At 44.4% G+C, this 20,761-nt stretch overlaps 1 protein-coding gene across 1 annotated transcript in view; it reads right to left on the bottom strand.

Moving 5' to 3' along the window:
- The window catches only part of LOC126198531 (myotubularin-related protein 13), a 219,927-nt gene that overhangs the window by 187,113 nt on the left and 12,053 nt on the right, over nucleotides 1–20,761 (bottom strand). Inside the window, exons 2-4 of the mRNA XM_049934926.1 lie at nucleotides 7,102–7,187; nucleotides 6,852–7,007; nucleotides 6,075–6,227 (exon numbers count right to left, since the gene is read on the bottom strand). Of these exons, the coding sequence (XP_049790883.1) occupies nucleotides 6,075–6,227; nucleotides 6,852–7,007; nucleotides 7,102–7,187 (395 nt within the window). The remainder of the gene's footprint in view (nucleotides 1–6,074; nucleotides 6,228–6,851; nucleotides 7,008–7,101; nucleotides 7,188–20,761) is intronic.

The raw sequence follows: 20,761 nt of genomic DNA, 5'->3' as shown, positions 1-20,761 counted from the left end.
ACCATCCATCAATCCTCTGCAGGTATTCCATCAGTTTGCTATAGTCTTCTGGTGTTGCTGCCTTCTACAACTGCATCATCTGAGAAGAGCCTGGTGGAGCTTCTAAGATTATCCACATCGTTTACATACATAGTAGATAGTGTCGGAAGTTCCATGCGGCTTTTCGCGGATGATGCTGTAGTATACAGAGAAGTTGCAGCATTAGAAAATTGTAGCGAAATGCAGGAAGATCTGCAGCGGATAGGCACTTGGTGCAGGGAGTGGCAACTGTCCCTTAACATAGACAAATTTAATGTATTGCGAATACATAGAAAGAAGGATCCTTTATTGTATGATTATATGATAGCGGAACAAACACTGGTAGCAGTTACTTCTGTAAAATATCTGGGAGTATGCGTGCGGAACGATTTGAAGTGGAATGATCATATAAAATTAATTGTTGGTAAGGCGGGTGCCAGGTTGAGATTCATTGGGAGAGTGCTTAGAAAATGTAGTCCATCAACAAAGGAGATGGCTTACGAAACACTCGTTCGACCTATACTTGAGTATTGCTCATCAGTGTGGGATCCGTACCAGATCGGGCTGACGGAGGAGATAGAGAAGATCCAAAGAAGAGCGGCGCGTTTCGTCACAGGGTTATTTGGTAACCGTGATAGCGTTACGGACATGTTTAGCAAACTCAAGTGGCAGACTCTGGAAGAGAGGCGCTCTGCATCGCGGTGTAGCTTGCTCGCCAGGTTTCGAGAGGGTGCGTTTCTGGATGAGGTATCGAGTATATTGCTTCCCCCTACTTATACCTCCCGAGGAGATCACGAATGTAAAATTAGAGAGATTAGAGCGCGCACGGAGGCTTTCAGACAGTCGTTCTTCCCGCGAACCATACGCGACTGGAACAGGAAAGGGAGGTAATGACAGTGGCACGTAAAGTGCCCTCCGCCACACACCGTTGGGTGGCTTGCGGAGTATGAATGTAGATGTAGATGTAGATAGTAAACAGTAACGGTCTTGTCACACTTCCTGGACGTTCTCTAGAAATTACATTTATATCTGCTGAATTTGTTCCAATAAGAGTGACGTGCTGATTTCTACCTTCAAGAAAGTTCCAAATTCAGTCACAAATCCAGCCTGATACTCAGTAAGTTTGTATTTATTTTTTTTTTTTCACCAAACAACAGTGTGGAACTGTATCAAATGTCTTCTTGAAGTCAAGAAACACAGTATCAACCTGAGCACCAATGTCTTAACAGTGCTCAGGATCTCATGGATGTACAGAGTGAAGGTATTTTCATTCGTCAAAGTATCAAAATGTCAAAATAAGTGAGCATGAAACATATTGTATAATTCTACAACACACTGATGTCATCGATGTATGCCTAAAATTATTTGCTTCAGTCCTAGGACCCTCCTTGAAAACGGATATTACCTGTGCTTTTTCCAGTCACTAGTATCCTTCCTTTAGCCCGCTGGCTAGCCACACAGTCTAATGCACTGATTCCCGACTGGGAAGGTGTGCCGCTCCCTAGCACGAATCCGCTCGGCAGATTCGTGTCAAGGTCCGGTGTGCTGGCCAGCCTGTGAAAGGTTTTAAAGGCGATTTTACATCTACTTCAGCAAATGCGGGCTGGTTCCCCTTATTCCACCTCAGTTACACTGTGACGACGATTGCTACGCAAACACCATTTCCACATAAGCGTACACCATAATTATTCTACCATGCAAGTATTTGGGGTTACACTTGTCTGGCACGAGACGTTCCCAGGGGGGTCCACTGGAGGGCCAAACCACACAATAATCCTGGGTTCAGTGTGGGGCAGCAGTGGGGTAGGTGGAATGCTGTGGCCTGTTGGGGTGTTGTGAACTACTGAGGGCTATGGTGGGACGAAGCCTCTCTGTCGTTTCTAGGTCCCCAGTTTGATACATACATACACAAATACCCTTCCTTCAGTGATGTATAATAAACTACTGCTAGATGGGGAGCAAGTTCTTTTGCATGATTTCTATAGGATACTGCTGGCATCTCCGCTAATCCAGATGGTTTGCATTAGTAGGTGATTGTAGTTGCTATTCTATTCTGCAATTACTTACATTAATATCTGCCATTTAAGCATTTATGCGAAGATTGAAAGGCAGGACTGTATTAAGATCTTCCACAATGAAACAGTTTCTGAAGACTGAATTCAGTATTTCAGTCTCATAACCATACATATCTGCCTCTACCAACTGGTACCTGAAAGTCTTCATAAAACCTCATGTACCATCACCTTACCCCTAACTACTTCCCTTTTGAGGTCCAGATCTAAACACAAATTAGGGGGTCTGCTACGAGACCCACGATGGCTCCATCTTTTGTCAACTTTCTCACTGGTCACACGGAAGAGGTAATCATTAAGACCAAGATGTTGTGCCCACTGGCTTGGTTCAAATTTATAGATTTACTGACAATGTTTTTGTGGTCTGGACTTAAGATGAAGTTCCTGCTCCTGTGAAACCTACCCCATGCAGCCACCCAAAACCACTTATTCCAGTCCCCAATTTGTGAATGTTGTGCATGATGTTCATCAATTACATTGTGTTCAATGCACAGCATTTTACCTAGAAATTACCATCATTAAACTGGCTGAGTGCATTAATGGACACAGAAGAACCGTCCAACTTGGGGCATCCACTACCCAGGTACCTCAGTGTCTGCTAAATCATGTGGGTCATTTTCATTTTCCCCACCTGATACAAGATTTTCTCTCTCTCTCTCTCTCTCTCTCTCTCTCTCTCTCTCTCTCTCTCTCTCACACACACACACACACACACACACACACACACACACACCCCTTTCTTCTTCATTAAATTTTTATGATTTATCCCTATTATTTTCTTCCTTGCTTTGTTTCTTTCATCTTTGTTTCCTTCCTCACCTCTTTTTCATCCCCACCCTCCTCCTGGTTCTTGTTGCACTCTCCTTTTTAACGTTCCTCAAACCATCTATCTCTCCTCCACAAGGGAAGAACCAATGGTTCCAAAAACTACAATAGTGTTGGGCCATTTGCTTTAAAAAGTGTCTATTGGCATAACAAAAATATTGGCCAGTAATCCTAACTCATTATATCCAGCCAATTTTCTCAAAAAAAAAAAAAAAAAAAAAAAAAAAAAAAAAAAAAAAAAAAAAAAAAAAAAAAAACACCCACATCACAAGAAAAGTAGCTTGGTTCTCAATCATACCACAGTCAAGTCACTTGTAAAGAAAGGAAGTTAAACTTACTTTTCAAAACTGTCAAACCATGGTAACTCCAAAGCAAAAGTGGTTAACCTAGCTATCTATTGAAGCTTTGATTGTAAAAGAGTTTAAAATTTTCAGTGATGTACTTACTTAACTATAACTGAATGATGGAATATTTTGGACTTATGTAAGCAACAGCTTATTTCTACTAAAAAGCAACTAAAGCTGGAAGAGTGTATTTAAGAGATGAAAAAAATTTGACATTACTCCTAAAACCCTAATACAAATCCAACTGGTTCGGAACCAGTGAAGTGACAGCTACTGAGCTTGCCCTTTATAGTGCCCATAATGTGATCAAGGGACATCTCCCTACCACTCAAAACCATGCTGTTGAGCCTAGGAAGAGGTTTTTATACCCTAAGACAATAAAATCTAGATACAAAAAGCTGATGCATTGTCATCCGTATTACTTAACCTTGTCCTTGCAAAAGCTGTATTTGAGGTGAAATAAATAGGAAAGGGCATCAATCTGAATGGAAATTTGCAATTGCTAGCATATGCATATGATATGACAACTATGTCAGAGTCAGCAGAAGAAATGATAAAAACAGTGGCGGACCTGAGCAGTGGTGCAGAAAAGTGGGCTTGAGAATCAACCTAGAGAAAACAAAAATGACAAAGCTAAGAAGAAGAATGAACCATGACATGCTTGGGGATTTACAGGTGGGAGATATGAAACCGAATATAAGTGAGAACTTTAAATACTTGGGATCATACTTCAACCAGAGAAATAGTGTCTTCCTAAAAGTGAACTAACAAATCATTAATGCTTACAGATCATGTAACAGCATAAAAGCAAAACTGAAATCAAGGCTAATCTCAATTAAAGTTAAAATGGAATGAGTAGCACCAGGAGCAAGAGAAAAATACTGATGGCGTTTGAGAGGAAGATCATGTGGAAGATTTTTGGGCTAGCAAAGGAAGAAAAATGATGTAGCAGAACAAACAATGAAGAAATATATCCAATTATGAATCAGCCTAATACTATACAATCAGCAAAGTTTAAGAGATTATGATGCTGTTTCGAAAGAATGGTCAGAGGGGAAGCACCCCCCCCCCCCCCCCAGGGAAGAACAAGAAGGGAGTATGAACTACAGGACGACCTGAAACAACTAGGATTAACAACAAACTGAATGGAAGATACACAGAATGACATCTGATGGAAGCAGTGTGTACAGTCAGCACATGATCAACAACGTCCCTAAGCACCCGTGAAGTTATTAAGTATGTTAATGTCTAATGGATTGTGAAATCACTCCTAAATTAATTTTGTTCATTCTAGGATTTGCGACAGATTAAAAGAACATACTAATAATAAATAAATGACTTTCAAATAATGTAATACTATCAAATTTTATCTCCTATTTAACAGAACGAAGCTGAAGCTGTCCACTTGGATGAACTGTATGCTATTGACTCTTAACTAAACTAGTGTTTGAAAAATATTCTGGTGTACAACCAAAAGCAACTGTAGCTGGAACAGGCATTTGAAAAAAAGTAATCATTAGTCAATTAAATTTATTTTACTTTTTATAATTTTCATACTATCTTTCTGGCTTACTTCCTTCCACCTCTCCCCTCCCCTCCCCTCTCCCTCAGATTGGCCCATCTCAGCCAAAGCTGCCATGTCACTGAATGACTCTGAAGTACTCCTGAACAGAATAAGAGAAGTTTCCTCAAGCGAGCCTTTCAGCTGGGATTTGAAAATCTAAGATTCATCACTCACATTTTCAGTTCTGCTGGGAAAAAAAAGAACTTGTATAATAGTTCTCATCTTTCTGTAAAATGTTGTTCTGCCCAGTGCCAATAAATAAACGCTGTAAATCCTTTTGAATCAGTTCATATTACTAGCCACAAATCCCACAAGGGATTATACATATATGGATGTTAGCGTCTGGATTACAAGACTAACAGCCTGCACAAAATTCACAAATTGGGCACAGAAGATTGTTCGGGTCACCCATTTCCAGACTAAGAATATCTTTTGTAATGTAGTGTGTTTCCCCAAAACATAGTACCACAGGTCACAGTAAGGCGAAAAAATGCAAGGAGATTATTTTTATTATGGTGAAGAAAATAGCAATCTGTTACAGGAAAAGCTTCTGGCTTTGATAAACCATAACTTTCCACCTTTCTTCAGTTCTATTCATTTTATTATGTTTGACTCCAATAGGTACAGTGTACAACTTTGTTGTTACGTAACTTTCCACAATAACACCTTCTATTCCACTGTCAGTACCATCATCCCCTTTGCACTGCTCCACTCACACTGACACAGCCCCCACCATGTTCCGATCCAGTGCTAATCATGTGGCAGGTATACAACTGGCGTGCATGTCACAGTGTGTGGTTATATGCATATATTCACATCCAATTGTATCCACTCGTCCAGGCCACTTTTATTTGCCACACCCTGTATTACATAAATCTGTAATAGGTCCAATTCAAAAGCAAAATTTTACAATGTTAGAGATGGTATTTGCAAGTGAATGCATATCTATCACCAGTAACAGAACAAATGGTAAAAATATTTAATGCACAGAAAATATTTATTTCAAATACTCGATACACCACAAACTTAAATTTTCAGATGTTAATTCAAACAATGTACGCCTAGGCACTCTATAGCCAAAGTTTGGCACCAAGGGAGATGTCACATACGTAAAGAGTTCTAAAACCTCACAATTTTGTAGAGCTTATGTCAGTCCTTCATGCGTCAAACTAATCATAATATCACTATAAAATTTAGCTATCTATATTGCAATTAAAAATATTCAAAACAGTAGCTAAAATATCATCTTACTCTGAAAGTTTCTATGTAGTCCAATCGTGACACGAGTACCAAACATTTTGGGGCATACATTATGCTATGGTGTGTGATAGTCGGTATACTGCGTGTCAGACTGCCAGTCAGGGCCCTTGGATGGGCGTTCTCCCCTTCCACAGTGTCTTCTTCCTGTAACAATAAAACACATGCATGTAAAATGTATGCAACATACCGTTTTAAACAAACTCTAACAGAAAATAACATAAGCCCAACATTGAAAGCTGCCCTCAGCTCCCTCTTGCCATGCACACAAACACTACACACACTTCCTAACATCAATAACCTGAATACACATATGCAATGGTGCACAAGTTCAAACTGCATACTGTACCGAAACTTTAAACCATTTACCTGCTTCATTGTGCACTGGTCACAAGAGCATAACTATGAAATTCAAATTTCTGGATTCTCATTTTCTCATTAACAACTAACTTTTTCTTAAACAGAATGTAGGACACTGTCAAAGCTTAGAATTATAGATAAATTTGACGTAAGAAGTTCACCAAGAACATTTAATACAATGTAAAAGGGTAATGAGGTTTAGTATTCACCCATGTCCCTGTATTTTTGAACTGTTCCCTTTCTGCATAATTCTTCATGAATTTCCGATGTTTCTATGACTGTAGGGGTTAAACAGATATCAACTTCGGCAATAAATTGCTTGTAATCTGTAGACACTATATTATTTATTTGGAAATTAAAGTTATTTGTTAAGTACAACTACACAATGGAAATATTATATAATTAACATACCTCGTCTACAGGTTTGCTTGGAGTAATAGCAACAGTCTCGTTGAAACAAAGGCAAGCGCAATAATGTCGATTTGCATCTATGTCTGTAAGTACAGAAACAAAGAACTTTGGTTCCTGTCTCTCTGTTGACAAGGCCCATCCCTGAGGCTGGCAAAACTAGAAAGAAAGAAAATTCTAATGAGAACCTGAAATGAAAATTGGCCTAGGGAGGAAGTATCAGTAAATGAACTGTAAATGTGAAGGAACATACCCATTCTATGCCTTCAATAAATGGTGTGTCACTCCAGTCTTTCTCTGGAAACCTCTGGAGAATAATACCACTACTTATTCCACTTCCTGCCAAAAAGTTAAAAAACAAAAAAGTATAGTACAGGAAAATTTTAAATCCAGTGTATTAGAATCTAAGTCCACTAAAACACACTAAATTACTAAATATAATTATTATTCCCATTTAACAATGTATTTACATTTTTCAGTAACGCAAGATTGGAAGCCAAATTTAATTTTCATTCTACTTTTATGTCCATCACCTCACAACTTTTCTTCAATTTCTTGCTCAAATTAATGTCTGAATCCCTTGTATCCTTGAGACCAACGTTCTCCCCTTTTTCTTCCTTCCTTGTGGTTCCAATTCCACGATCCATCATGGCAATCTCTCCTCCGACATCCTTTTCGAAAGTCCATAACATGTGCATTGTTTTTCTTCTTCACAAAATCAATAATCAAATGTTACATCCATTTTCTTCCCAATGACTTCATTTGTGACCCTTTACCAATTGGGTATCCCTGTAGACCATCTCCAGTAGCCCTTTCAGTTGCCATCAATTTTTTCATTAACTGGTATTTAATTTTCCATACTTCATAATGCTTCTAATAATAATTTGGAAGATCTTTTCCAGTTTTACAACTTGTTCCTGGTGTATGGGTTTCAAAGAATAACTTGCAAACTTGTAATACATCACCCTCTGTCAGGGCCACATCAAGTTTTCAACACCAAGAGTTCTAATATCTGAAGAGCTACACTAACTGAAAACTACACAAGCCAGAAATGTCAACAGTACACGTAATGTGTCAAGAGAGCAAACCGAGAGAGAGCTATGCCTAAACAAGCAACTTTCTGCAAGTGGCTAAATATTAGGTAGTCTGATGTCTAAACAAGTGAATGCACAATTTACAGTCAGCAATTGCATTACCTTCTCACCTCGCTCACTAGGGTATCTTTCCAACACGCTTGGCACGAACATGCCCTGTAGGCGGCCAAATTGATCATTTCGCTGGCTGCCAGCACTGCTGGTTCCACATCCTTTGTTACAATGGCATTATTGGCAGGTGCGGATACCAAATACGTGCCCAATTTAATGGGCACACAAGGATGATAATGCCCGGGTCTATGTCTAAAATGCTTACAAAGGCTGGAGAGACATGCTGGAAGCCCAGCCAGCGGTTCCACTGGAATGTCAGTAGCTGCAGATGCAGCTGCCAGGGCCAAGAGCAACGCGAAACGAGCCAGCTATTCTTTGCCATGTTCAAAGAGCTGCTAAGCCGCTGTCAAAAGGAGCAGCTCAACTTCCATTGGTTGCTCTAACCGCACTGTGGAAGATGAACACTGCAATGACCTAAGTAATAATCATGGTACAGGAGTGGCAAGCCCATTGCATTATACGATGAGGGAAAAATACTGAAGTCGTCTGTATAGTTTGTAGGCCCCGAGTTGGTTCCTTAGGTGGTGGCAGGCTATGTTCATGTCACAGTTATACTTGGTTCCGTGTCTTGTTAACTTACTGTCTCTGACCACAACACCAAAAAGTTGCCAACTCTTGTGTTAAGACTATAATCACTTCTGTACATCCCAGTTGATGCCCAAAATGCAGATCCAAAACACCAACACACCCCAAAATGCAGATCCAAAACACCAACACACCCCAAAATGCAGATCCAAAACACCAACACACCCTTCTGACAACAGGGCGTAAAACACGATTGCAGGAGGCAGGGAGTAAGGCACAAGAGATCCAACAATGTACAGGGCCATCATCAATGCGGAAACTGTGCCAGACTATGACCTTTTACTAAGGCTGTGCTGTGCTGTGCTGCGCTGTGCTGCGCTGTACTGTACACAGCTAGGAAGTGCAGAAGAGCATTATCCACCGGCATGGTTTGCACCCCCCCCCCCCCCCCCCCCCGTCTAATTTGAGTCTTAAATGTCCTGAGCATCCATTCTGCCTCTGAGATTTATGGTGAACAGGAACGAGTGGTGGTTAGGTGTTTTATACAACTACAGTGACAGAAAACTTGGAACTCCTGACACCATAACTTGGGGGTCACTATAGGAAACCAGCATAGCTGGTGCACCGTAATTACAAATACAATTGTGAGTGTCCTGAGGATGGATTTCGCTATTGTGGTGGACACCCATGCTATAAAGAGGAAGTTCAACAGGGTGTTCAATAGTATCAACCACATACACCCAAGAAAGGAATCGGCAAAATCTCTATAACACAACTGAGCCACCCAAGGCCACAGCAAAACCTTCTGGGGACGGACCATCTGGTTCTCCAAATGGGCTTAACTCTGCCTCACTAGATGTTTGATATAGGTGCTTATCACAGGCCAATATACAAACCATCGAGCTAATACTCTTGTGCGAGATCTACTCCAGTGAAAAGAATGCAGTAACTGGAGAATTTACGAATGGAGTGAAAGCGGGACTACAATGCAACACTACAACACATTAAGAGGCTCTTTCATACTGAAATAAGGTCAAAAGTTGGGATGGATGTCCTTAGCAAAGCACACAATCCATCCAACTTGAACTGCTGCAACAATGCTGCACAACATTAGGTCATGACCTGTTGCTACTGGCAGTGATGGGAAATTCTTGCAGTGTTGTTTCTAAAGTCTTGTCAACTGCAAAACAAACGGTGTCTATCAAACTGCGTATCATGCCCTGCGGGTTACCTGGACAATTGATCAGCATTAGCGTACTATGTGGCGAGGCAAAAAAGGGATACCATAAAAATAATTGCAGAGAAACAATGCTCACACTATTGTCCATGGCCCATCTTGTTAGGGAGTCCAATGGTTTGTGATACATGAGCAAGTGAAATCTGAAGCCACACAGAAAAACTTGAAACTTTTTAACACCATAGACAACGACCAGTGCCCCTTTCTCTCGCTGGGAGAAATTATTTCAGGTTGGAATGAGAGTCTTAGATGCATGGTTGGTTGGTTGGTTTGTTTGAGGATTAAAGGGACCAAACGGCAGGGGTCATCGGTCCCTTGTTTCATAAACACACAGAGCACAGGGAAACCATCCATTAGTCATTCGAAGCACAAGATAAAAATTCCAGGGGAAGAAAATCCCCAAGGTCAATAATAAAGAAACATGGAAAACAGAGCACAGCAACAAAAACAACACAGAGAAGAAAGGCAGAAGGAAGTAAAACTGTACAGCAGAGGACTGAGGCTGGCTGATCACGAAAACAATAGTATGAGCCAGCCACCCTGCAACACGTTAAAACCTCCAGCCTGAAAGTTTAGGGTGGAGTCGGATGACAACACAAAACTAAGTAAAATATACAGCACAAAAGAGCGTGACGCAATAAAATTAGAGGGACCTATAAAACCCACTTGCTCGAATAAAACTTAAAACACAATCTGCCATAGAGACATTGTCACCTAAAAAGAGATGATAAATCACCCTGAAGATTAAAAGTTCGCCTGAGGGTGGTTAAAAGAGGACAGTCCAACAATATATGGGCCACCGTCATATTCGCACCACAGCGACAATGAGGGGGGTCCTCTTGACGCAGCAGATGACCATGCGTCAGCCAAGAGTGGCCAATGCGGAGCCTACACAGAACAACAGAATCCCTGCGAGAGGCCCGCATGGAGGAACCCCACACAGTCGTGGTCTCCTTTACCTGCCGCAGCTTGTTGGGTGCAGACAGAGTGCGCCATTCGTCTCCCCACAACCCAAAGACCCGACGGTGCAAAACCGTTCAGATATCAGTTGCCGGGAGGCCGATCTCCAACGGCAGTTTGCGGGTAGCCTCTTTGGCTAACTTGTCGGCGAGTTCGTTTCCCACAATCCCAACGTGTCCCGGGGTCCATATGAACACCACCGAACGACCACGCTGTTCAAGAGCGTGAATGGACCCCTGCATGGCACCAACAATGGGATGGCGTGGGTAGCACTGGTCAAGAGCCTGCAGACTACTGAGCGAGTCACTGCAAATGACAAAGGACTCTCCAGTGCTGGTACGAATATGCTCAAGGGCACGAAAAATGGCTGTCAGTTCTGCGGTGTAAACAGTGCAGCCTTCCGGCAAGGAGCGCTGGTCGACATAGTCCGCATAAGCAAAAGCGTACCCCACACGGCCATCAACGATCGAGCCATCGGTATAGATAACCTCTGAGGCATGGTATGCGCCTAGGAGAGCAAGGAATTGGCGGCGCAAGACTGCAGGAGGAACTGAATCTTTTGGCCATCGGGAAAGTTCCAGCTGAAGCTGTGGCCGACGAATACACCAAGGTGGTGTATGTGGCCGGACCTGGAAAGTAGATGGAAGAGGCAAACACTCGAGTTCATTAAGGAGCGACCAAACACGGATCCCAATGGTATGGCCCGATCGCGGCCGCTGGTGTGGGATATGGACTGCCGCATTAGTGAAAAGGAGACGATAGTTAGGGTGACGGGGCGAACAATGGACGTGGACAGCATAGTTGGCTAACAGTTGTTGACGCCGAATACGAAGTGGAGGAACCCCAGCCTCAGCAAGGAGGCTAGTAACAGGGCTGGTGCGGAATGCTCCTGTCGCCTGTCTAACACCACAGTGGTGAATGGGGTCCAGCAGTTGCAACGCAGAGGGCGACGCTGAGCCATACGCCACACTCCCATAATCCAGTCGGGACAGCACGAGGGCATTGTAGAGCTGCAGCAGCGTATTACGATCTGCACCGCACGTTGTGTTGCTGAGGCAGTGGAGGGCATTCAGATGCCGCCAGCACTGACGCTTGAGCTGACGAATATGTGGAAGCCAAGTAAGCCGGGCATCGAACAGCAATCCCAGAAAACGGTAAGTGTCAACAACCCTGAGCATGGCATCCTGAAGATAGAGCTCAGGGTGAGGATGGACAATACGACGCCGACAAAAGTGCATAACACAAGTCTTCGCAGGAGAAAATTGAAACCCATGGGCTAGGGCCCATGCCTGCGCCTTGCGTATGGCTCCCTGCAACCTACGTTCTGTAACACTAATGGTGGAGGAGCTGAAAAAGATGCAGAAATAGTTAGCATATAACGTGGGTGAGACAGACGACCCTACTGCTGCTGCAAGGGCATTAATGGCCACAAGGAAAAGGGGCATGCTCAATACGGAGCCCTATGGAACGCCGTTCTCCTGGATATGAAGTGAACTATGGGATGTGCCAATTAAAACGTGGAATGTCCGAATAGATTAAAAAATTCTGAATAAAAATGGGGAGAGAGCCCCAGAGACCCCACCCGTGCAACGTGGCGAGAATATGGTGCCGCCACGTTGTGTCATATGCTCTGGAGAGATCGAAAAAGACGGAGACGAGGTGTTGGTGCCTGGAAAAAGCAGTGCGGATTGCAGACTCAAGAAAGACCAAAGTATCGGCGGTGGAACGGCCCTGACGGAAGCCGCTCTGGCACGGAGCCAGAAGACCCCGAGACTCGAGCAGCCAACACAGCCGTCTACTCACCATGCGTTCCAATAGCTTGCACAGAGTATTTGTCAAGCTGATGGGCCGATAGCTACCCACATTAAGCGGGTCCTTACCAGGCTTCAGCACCGGAATGACGGTACTCTCCCGCCACTGCGACGGAAAGACACCATCGCCCCATATGCGGTTGAAGATGGCAAGAACACACTGCTGACAGTCCGGGGACAGGTGTTTGAGCATCTGATTGTGGATGCCATCTGGCCCAGAGGCTGTATCAGGGCACTGTGCCAGGGCGCTCTGGAGTTCCCACAAATTAAATGGGGCGCCTCAGGGTGGCAGAAAGCCGTTTGCCTTCCTCCCGGCGTTTGAGCACGCGAAACGCAGGTGGGTAATTCCCCGACGCAGAGGCCCGAACATAGTGCTGTGCGAAATGCTCGGTGATTGCATCGGCATCGGTGGATACCGTCCCATTGAGGGTAAGCCCTGCGACACCTGTAGAGTGCTGCAATCCAAAGATGCGCCGAATCTTCATCCACACCTGGGAGGGTGAAGTACGGGAGCCAATAGTGGAAACGTACCTCTCCCAGCACTCCTGTTTCCGCCTTTTGATGAGCCGCCGTGCCTGAGCACGGAGACATTTGAAAAAAATGAGGTTCTCCAAAGACGGGTGCCGCTTATGTCGCTGAAGAGCCCACCGACGTTCTTTAATGGCTTCAGCGACCTCTGGAGACCACCAAGGCACTGACTTTCGCCGGGGGCACCCTAACGAACGAGGAATGGTACGTTCCGCAGCAGAAGCAATCGCTGCAGTCAGTGTCTCAACCTGCCACATCAATGGTACCGTGGGGGGGAGAGTCAACAGTGGCAGCAGAGGAGAACATTTCCCAGTTTGCCTTGCTAAATGCCCATCTAGGCAAGCGTTCATGGGAGCGACGCTGGGGTAGTGAAAGGAAGATTGGAAAATGGTCACTACCACACAAGTCATCATGGACTCTCCAGTGGACCGATGGTACAAGCCCTGGGCTGCAAAACGACAGATCTATGGCCGAGAACGTGCCATGCGCCACACTGAAATGTGTGGCGGCGTCAGTGTTTAAGAGGCAGAGGTCGAGTTGGGAGATGAGATTCTCGACATCTCTGCCTCGGCCAGTAATCTTCATGCCACCCCACAGGGGATTGTGGGCGTTAAAATCCCCCAGGAGAAGAAAAGGCGTGGGAAGTTGGGTGACAAGTGCAGCCAATTCGGTCAGGGAGACTGTACCACCTGGAGGGAGATAGACACTGCAGACGGTTATGTCCTGGGTAGTCCTTACGCGGACAGCCACAGCTTCCAATGATGTTTGAAGGGGCACAGGAGCACTATATACAGAGGTAAGGACATACACGCAGGCTCCACCTGACACACAATTGTAAGTGCTACGGTTGCAGTAATAACCCCTGTATCCACGAAGGACAGGGGTCCGCATTGCCGGGAACCAGGTTTCCTGGAGGGCAATGCAGAAAGCAGGTGTCATGCTTAGAAGCTGACGTAACTCAGGTAGATGGCTAAAATAACCGCCACAATTCCACTGGAGGATTGTACAAAGCATGTCCAGTAGGGGCATGCAGGCACTGAAAAATCAAGTTACTTCGCAGGGTCACATGCTGCCATCGACTGAGAGACGGACGTCGCTACGTCCATCATTTCTGAGGAGACGGCGAGATCTAGGTCATCAGGGGACGCAAAGAGCTCGACCTCATCCTCAGAGGCTGAGCTGACAGGAAGCGGTGGCGCGGGAACCAGTGGGTCCTTAGGCTTCTTAGAGAGCTTCCTCTTCTCTCTCTTGTCTTTTGGAGGAGGGTTTACATGCTGGGAGGGCTTTCCTGATGCATTATCAGGAGCAGACAAAGAGCGTGAAGCCCTTCGACCAGCAGCTGGTGGCTTCTTCAGCCACTGGCTAGTGTCTTTTGAGACACTGGGGAAGTCCTTGGAAGGGACTCCCCCAAGGGATCCCTTCCGAACAAGTGAGGCCAGAGGAGGCCGTCGCCCCTCCGGCTGAGCAGCCGGAGAGGGCCGTCGCCCCTCCGGCTGAGAGGTGGGGACTGACGTCCCCAGTTGTTCGGGGCACACTGCTCCCAAACTGGGTGTTTTAGGAGCAGTGGAAGAGAGAGTGGCCCCCACCTGTGGTGGGCAGGCGTAACGTGACTGTTCGGTGGGCCAACTGTGAGAGGAATCTTTGCAGGAACTGGTGGCGGCAGTGTTACAGCAGCATAACTCCTCAACATAGGTGTGGGGTTGAGCCGTTCTAATTTCTTCCTCGCCTCTTGGTAAGTTAAACGGTCCAGGGTCTTAATTTCTTGTATCTTCCGCTCTCGTTGGTAGACTGCACAGTCTGGCGAGCAGGGAGAATGATGCTCCCCACAGTTAACGCAGGTGGGAGGCGGAGCACACGGAGCATTGGGATGAGAAAGTCGTCCACAATCTCGACACATGGGGCTGGCAGTGCATCTGGAGGACATGTGCCCGAATTTCCAGCACTGGAAGCATCGCATAGGGGGCGGGACATAGGGCTTGACATCGCACCGGTAGATCATGACCTTGACCTTCTCAGGCAAGCAGTCGCCCTCAAAGGCCAGGATGAAAGCACCGGTAGCGATCCTATTATCCTTGGGTCCCCTAAAGACACGACAAACGAAGTGTACACCTCGTCGTGCCAAGTTCTCCCGTAGCTCGTCATCAGACTGTAGCAGAAGATCTTTATGAAAGATAATCCCCTGGACCAAATTTAGTGACTTATGGGGAGTGACGGTAACGGGTATGTCACCAAGCTTCTCACAGGCGAGTAACGCCCTTGACTGTGCAGAGGAAGCTGCTTGTATCAAAATGGCCCCGCTCCGCATTTTGGAAAGAGATGCCACTTCCCCGAACTTATCTTCAAGATGGGTCACAAAGAACAGAGGCTTCGTCCCCAAAAATGAATCCCCATCAGTTCTGCTGAACACAAGGTATCGCGGTGAATATGGCTCCTGTCTGTCCGCAGCCCTGCGTCCCTCCCAGGGCGTGGCTAGGGAAGGGAACGATTTGGGGTCATATGCCACAGCGTTAAAGTCGACTTTACCGCGCTTAGAGACGTTGGTGGTCGTGCGACCACCGGATTGAGACTTTACCCGCTTCATTGCGGGGCATCCACCCCGATGCCACCCACTCCAACCAGGGGCTCTCCCCACGGGCACCACCCAGCCACAGCAAAGGCCACCTGGCAGGATGGCTGTTGCCGGGAGTCCTGATGCCCCAGACAGACGGGCATCTACTCCTTGGATTACGTGGGGAGGTGTCAGCGCAGGCATCGGCAGTACGATCCCTGTGTTGTCAGGGGGCTACAACCTAGAGGGTACATGACGACCCCACCACAACGGGCTGGCTACCGTGCTGGATTTTGGGTGCCATTGGTAGTCCATAGTGATCATGGGTGCAGATGGTGACGCACTAAGGGCGTAACTGACAGGCGTAACTGACAGGTGTGTATGCCCAAAATGAGGGATGGAGGGTGCAGTTACGACGCCAAGACGATAACGTGTGCCAAGGTCTTAGGGCACAGAGAACTCATGGTGCACCACGTAAGGTGTCCTTCCCCAAAAGGCTCGTACTTCTGTTGAATTTGGAAAAATGGAGGTCAAACCCCAATGGGGACCATCACATTAAAGGCCGAAACAGTTGAGACTCCTTTTAGTCGCCTCTTACGACAGGCAGGAATACCGCGGGCCTATTCTTACCCCCGAACCCGCAGGGGGGAGTCTTAGATGCATAAGCAAGTGGTTGTTCTCATCTGTCCATTTCTGTGGAATAGTTTGGTGGCAATCCCATGCTATTGTGTGCTAGTAGCCAGTATTAAGGTTTTCTTTGGATCAATTGCAGCAAGTCAAGGGGCAGACCATAAGCAATGTTTTAGTCACAAAAAAGCTTGCTGACAAGAGTCTAGCCAAACAAAATTCACATATTTATAATGGAGCTGATTTAGAGGGTCTGGGACTGCTGAAGCATTTGGTATGAGTTTACCATAATAAATCACCTTGGCAAGGAACAATTGCAGCTCCTTCAATTTTCAAGGGATGGGAAACTTATCAATTGCTGCGATGGGCTCATCGAGTGGTTTAATGCCCTCTTTATTAAAAGATGTTCTAAACACTTGACGTTGCGTGCAAACATTGTGCACATTTCAAACTTACAATGCAGACCAGCCGCCTGTAAGTTTTCCAAATGTTCTTCCCTGTAACAATTAAATCATCCAGATATGTTGCACCTTCCGGATATGGCGAATTCTCCTCTCTATAAAATGCTGGGAAATTCCTGGGGCTTGGCCAACACCGAAAAGCAATCTAATAAACTTATAGAGGCCACATAGTGTTCTAATAACAAGTAACTGCTGTGACTCAGCATTGAGGGCAACTGCAGACGTGTCTCTCTCAAATCAATCTTTGAAAAATAGTGTCCACCAGCCAACCTCGCCACTAACTCCTCTGACCAAGGGATTGGATTGACTTACATGTGGCTTCAAAATCGTCACACTACCAAATTGCCCCACCGAGTTTTCCAACCACCACTATTGGTGTTTCCCACTGACTCAATGCTACAGGTGAAACAACCTCTTAATTCCCGTAGTCAGTCTACTTCAGCTTGAACTACATCTCTCATACTGGATAGCGAAGCATAGCGGAACTTATGGATCGCTAATGGCTTAAGCTCAATGTGGGTCATAAAATCCCTTGCTTTATGCGATGTTGGCTCAGACAACTGTTTTCTGCGAGACTGAAAAAGTGACTCAAGGTCATGAAAAGAAATAACTCGTGACACTAAATTAACATGATCAACAATATGGAAATCAAATGCTGCAAAAGCATCCAATTCAAAATATGGCTCATGATACATAACCAAATTCATCAACAGGACCACAACCCCAGTACCAAATTGAAAGTCAAAACACAATTACAGCACAAGCTCTTGAGCCATTTGCCAAATACATGAGCTTTGCACAAAAAGCACATTAATAGGTAACTGGTCAGTATTGCGAAATGAGTGCTGTGTAGGACATACAGCAGCAATGTGCCCCCTTTGATTACACTTGAAACAAACTATTTAAATGCAGACATTTCTGACACTTATATTGGGTGTGACAATCGGAGCAAGCCTTCTAATCTACGGGATCTTCTGAATGTAAAGGACGGATGGCCGTTATTGTCTGCTGTACTGGACCAGGACTTTCGATGACTACTGTACCTTTTGTAGAATGCTGGTCCAATGATGGGGAAAGCTTATTCCTACTATCTACCAAAGTTGCTAAACGGAGTTGCGGTGAGAACATTTTTTGACAACTAAGGTTGACCTGGGCATATCTGTCCCTAGTAAATGAGACCCTGTTGTGTCATCTGACAATGTACTGTGGGAAGAACTACGATCTATTTCCACATGTCCCATTCATCGCAAAAAAGACTTCCTGGGCCGGCATAGACAGCTCATGCAACCATGCTAATTGGGCCACATCAGCTAGAGGCGGATCAGACGATTCTAATTTAGCCTTCACTTAAAGCAACGTGTCTGGGGCTAATCGAATCATCACGTCATAGATAATGGATCCGTATAACATAAGCCACACTGAGTACAATTAACCTTACAATATCTAGACCAGGAGCAGCCAAGATTTCAGCTTGCGGGCTGTGCCTGGGTCCGAATGCCAAAGTGCTCAGCCTGACTAGCATGTTTCCCCCCCCCCCCCCCACTGCCACGCCATGTCGTCTGAACGTGAGGAGATGGAAGAGGGGGAAATCAGTGAATGTGCCACATTTAAATGGCAATGCAGTCACACTACACGACTCTTTTATATTCCATATTTCTCTACAACACAGACCACAAACAAAACAAGTTTTCAGTATGTAATTATTTTTGATGCACTGAAGACATAAAATTTTTATTTGGTACAAACTGGCAGCATGCAGACAGAGCAGAAAATCTCACAGTTTCACACTCAAGTTGCCACATAATTGTGACTTATTTAGTTTCGTAATCGAAAAAAAGGTCTTTCACACACATACGTCGATCAAAATTTTGCAACCTCATTATGGAGACACTACCTGAGGAAAGCAATATAGACGTCCTGGACAGGTTTTGCACTTTGTCCAGGCTGTATCACGTTGCCAACAGCAAGTGTTCTAACGTCCAAAGAACTAAAACAATCAAAACCATATATAAGCAAGAAACATCAAAAGCACAAGTAACATTTCAACAGCACAAACAGAGAGAGAAATCCCAAACAATCAACCATATGGTTGTGGTAGAATATTTGCAGGTCTCACTTCTAAACTAGCAAACACAAGTGAATTGAGGCTGCAGCCCCCTTAACTTTTCACTTTCATCAACATGGGCTCGTTCCAACACACACAGCATGGGCACACCCCGTCGGCAGTTGCCAAGACCATTTCACTGGCTGCAAGTATTGTTGGTTCTGTGTCCTTCATCACCATTACATTATCGGCAATGCATAGTATGGACAGACCCATTACCTGCATGAGACAGTAAGCCAGACGAGTCAGAACTCATGCCGAGTTCAACTACCACGACTCTACCTTCTGCGTCGTACTGAGAGTTGTTGCTGAGTGTTCAGTCTATAGACATCTTCAGCCAGCCATGTGCTGAATGTACCCCCACACACATCACTACAAGGTTTTGGACTTTCTGCTTTCCACAGATTGACTCACATGGTGAGTTTTTGTCTCTTCTCATGGGGTTCTGTACTGTGGTTATTATCACGCCACTCGGCGCATGAAATATCCACATTGGCAGTGTAGTGTAGCGGTATTGTCACACCTGTGCATATACTAAAACAGTTCAACTGCGTCACCGCTGAAGAAATGTGGACACAGGATAAAGGAGTATCTCTACACTACAATGAAGGTTTTTACAAACATCTTAGAACAGTATTTCCTAATACCTGGATTAAAAGTGGGGCAACCTAATGCACATAATTTATATACTAGTCAGTAGTAACATCTGGAATACGGGAATGGATATGGCAGAGTTTCACATGCCAATTGCCAGTGGGTCCTAAATATGGCCAGCAATTCAGGTAAATGTTGTGAGGTGCAAGATTTTACTTCGTTGTCAAAGGTTTCTGTAATTTGTGTCACTAAGTTACATTTTCAAATCTATACCACTATACACACACAAGCCGTCATTTAACATCGTTACCAAAAATATCAAAAACTTGTTCCTTGCGACATTTTTCAGCCCAGCTTGATTCAGTATATCTTCATAAATGATCTTACCTAAACATCTAGTCTTCAGCAATCTTCTGGTGCAGCACACTTCAGAAGGTCTACTCTCTTCTTATCTCTACTGCTTATCATCAAAATTTCACTTCCTTATAAGATTCCATTCAAGTCAAATACTTTTAGAAAAGGCTTTGTATCATTCAAATTTATATTCCATATTGACAATTTCCTCTTTGCCAGAAATGCTTTATTTGCTACTGCCAGTCTTTATTTTACATTCTTATTACTTCAGCCCTTGAGAGTTATTTTGCTGCCCCAATAGTGAAACTTAGCAATTGCTTTTAGTGTACTATTTTTAATCTAATTCCCCCAGCATCAACTGATTTAATTTGCCTACATTCCATTACTATAGTTTTAATTTTTCTCAATATTCATCTTGCAACCTATTTTCTTTCTCAATATTCTTCTTGCAACCTATTTTCTAAGACATTATCCATTCCATCAATTGATCTTCCAAGTTCTTTCCCATCTCTGACAAAACCACCACAAATGTTAAAGAAGTTTCTACTTCTCCCTGAACTACAATTCTGTTCCCAAATATCTCCTTGCTTTCTTTTACTACTTACACTACACACAGATTAAATAGTTTGATGGACGTGCTGCAACCTTGTCTCATTCCCTTCTCAACAACTGCCTTCCTCTTTCTTCTACTACTGTATGATAGATCTCATTATTAATCAATAGGGCATACAGCATTTAGTGTATTGTTCAATATATAGTAGCTGCTTTCATTATTAATCTTATAATTACATTCACGTTTATTCATTTCACAGTCATTCCTCATCCAACACTATTTGGAATAATTACATGCCCTATAAATGAGAGTACTGGTTGTTAAAAGTCGTTTATTAAGTCATAAGAGTGCAACACAACTCCAAGAGATAGTCCACATACTTTCTGCAGAAATGAATACAATGTGT

The sequence above is a fragment of the Schistocerca nitens genome, chromosome 8, assembly GCF_023898315.1.
Source record: "Schistocerca nitens isolate TAMUIC-IGC-003100 chromosome 8, iqSchNite1.1, whole genome shotgun sequence".
Taxonomy (NCBI): domain Eukaryota; kingdom Metazoa; phylum Arthropoda; class Insecta; order Orthoptera; family Acrididae; genus Schistocerca; species Schistocerca nitens.
The sequence above is the reverse complement of the archived record's forward strand: the minus strand, read 5'-3'. Positions and strand labels throughout refer to the sequence as shown.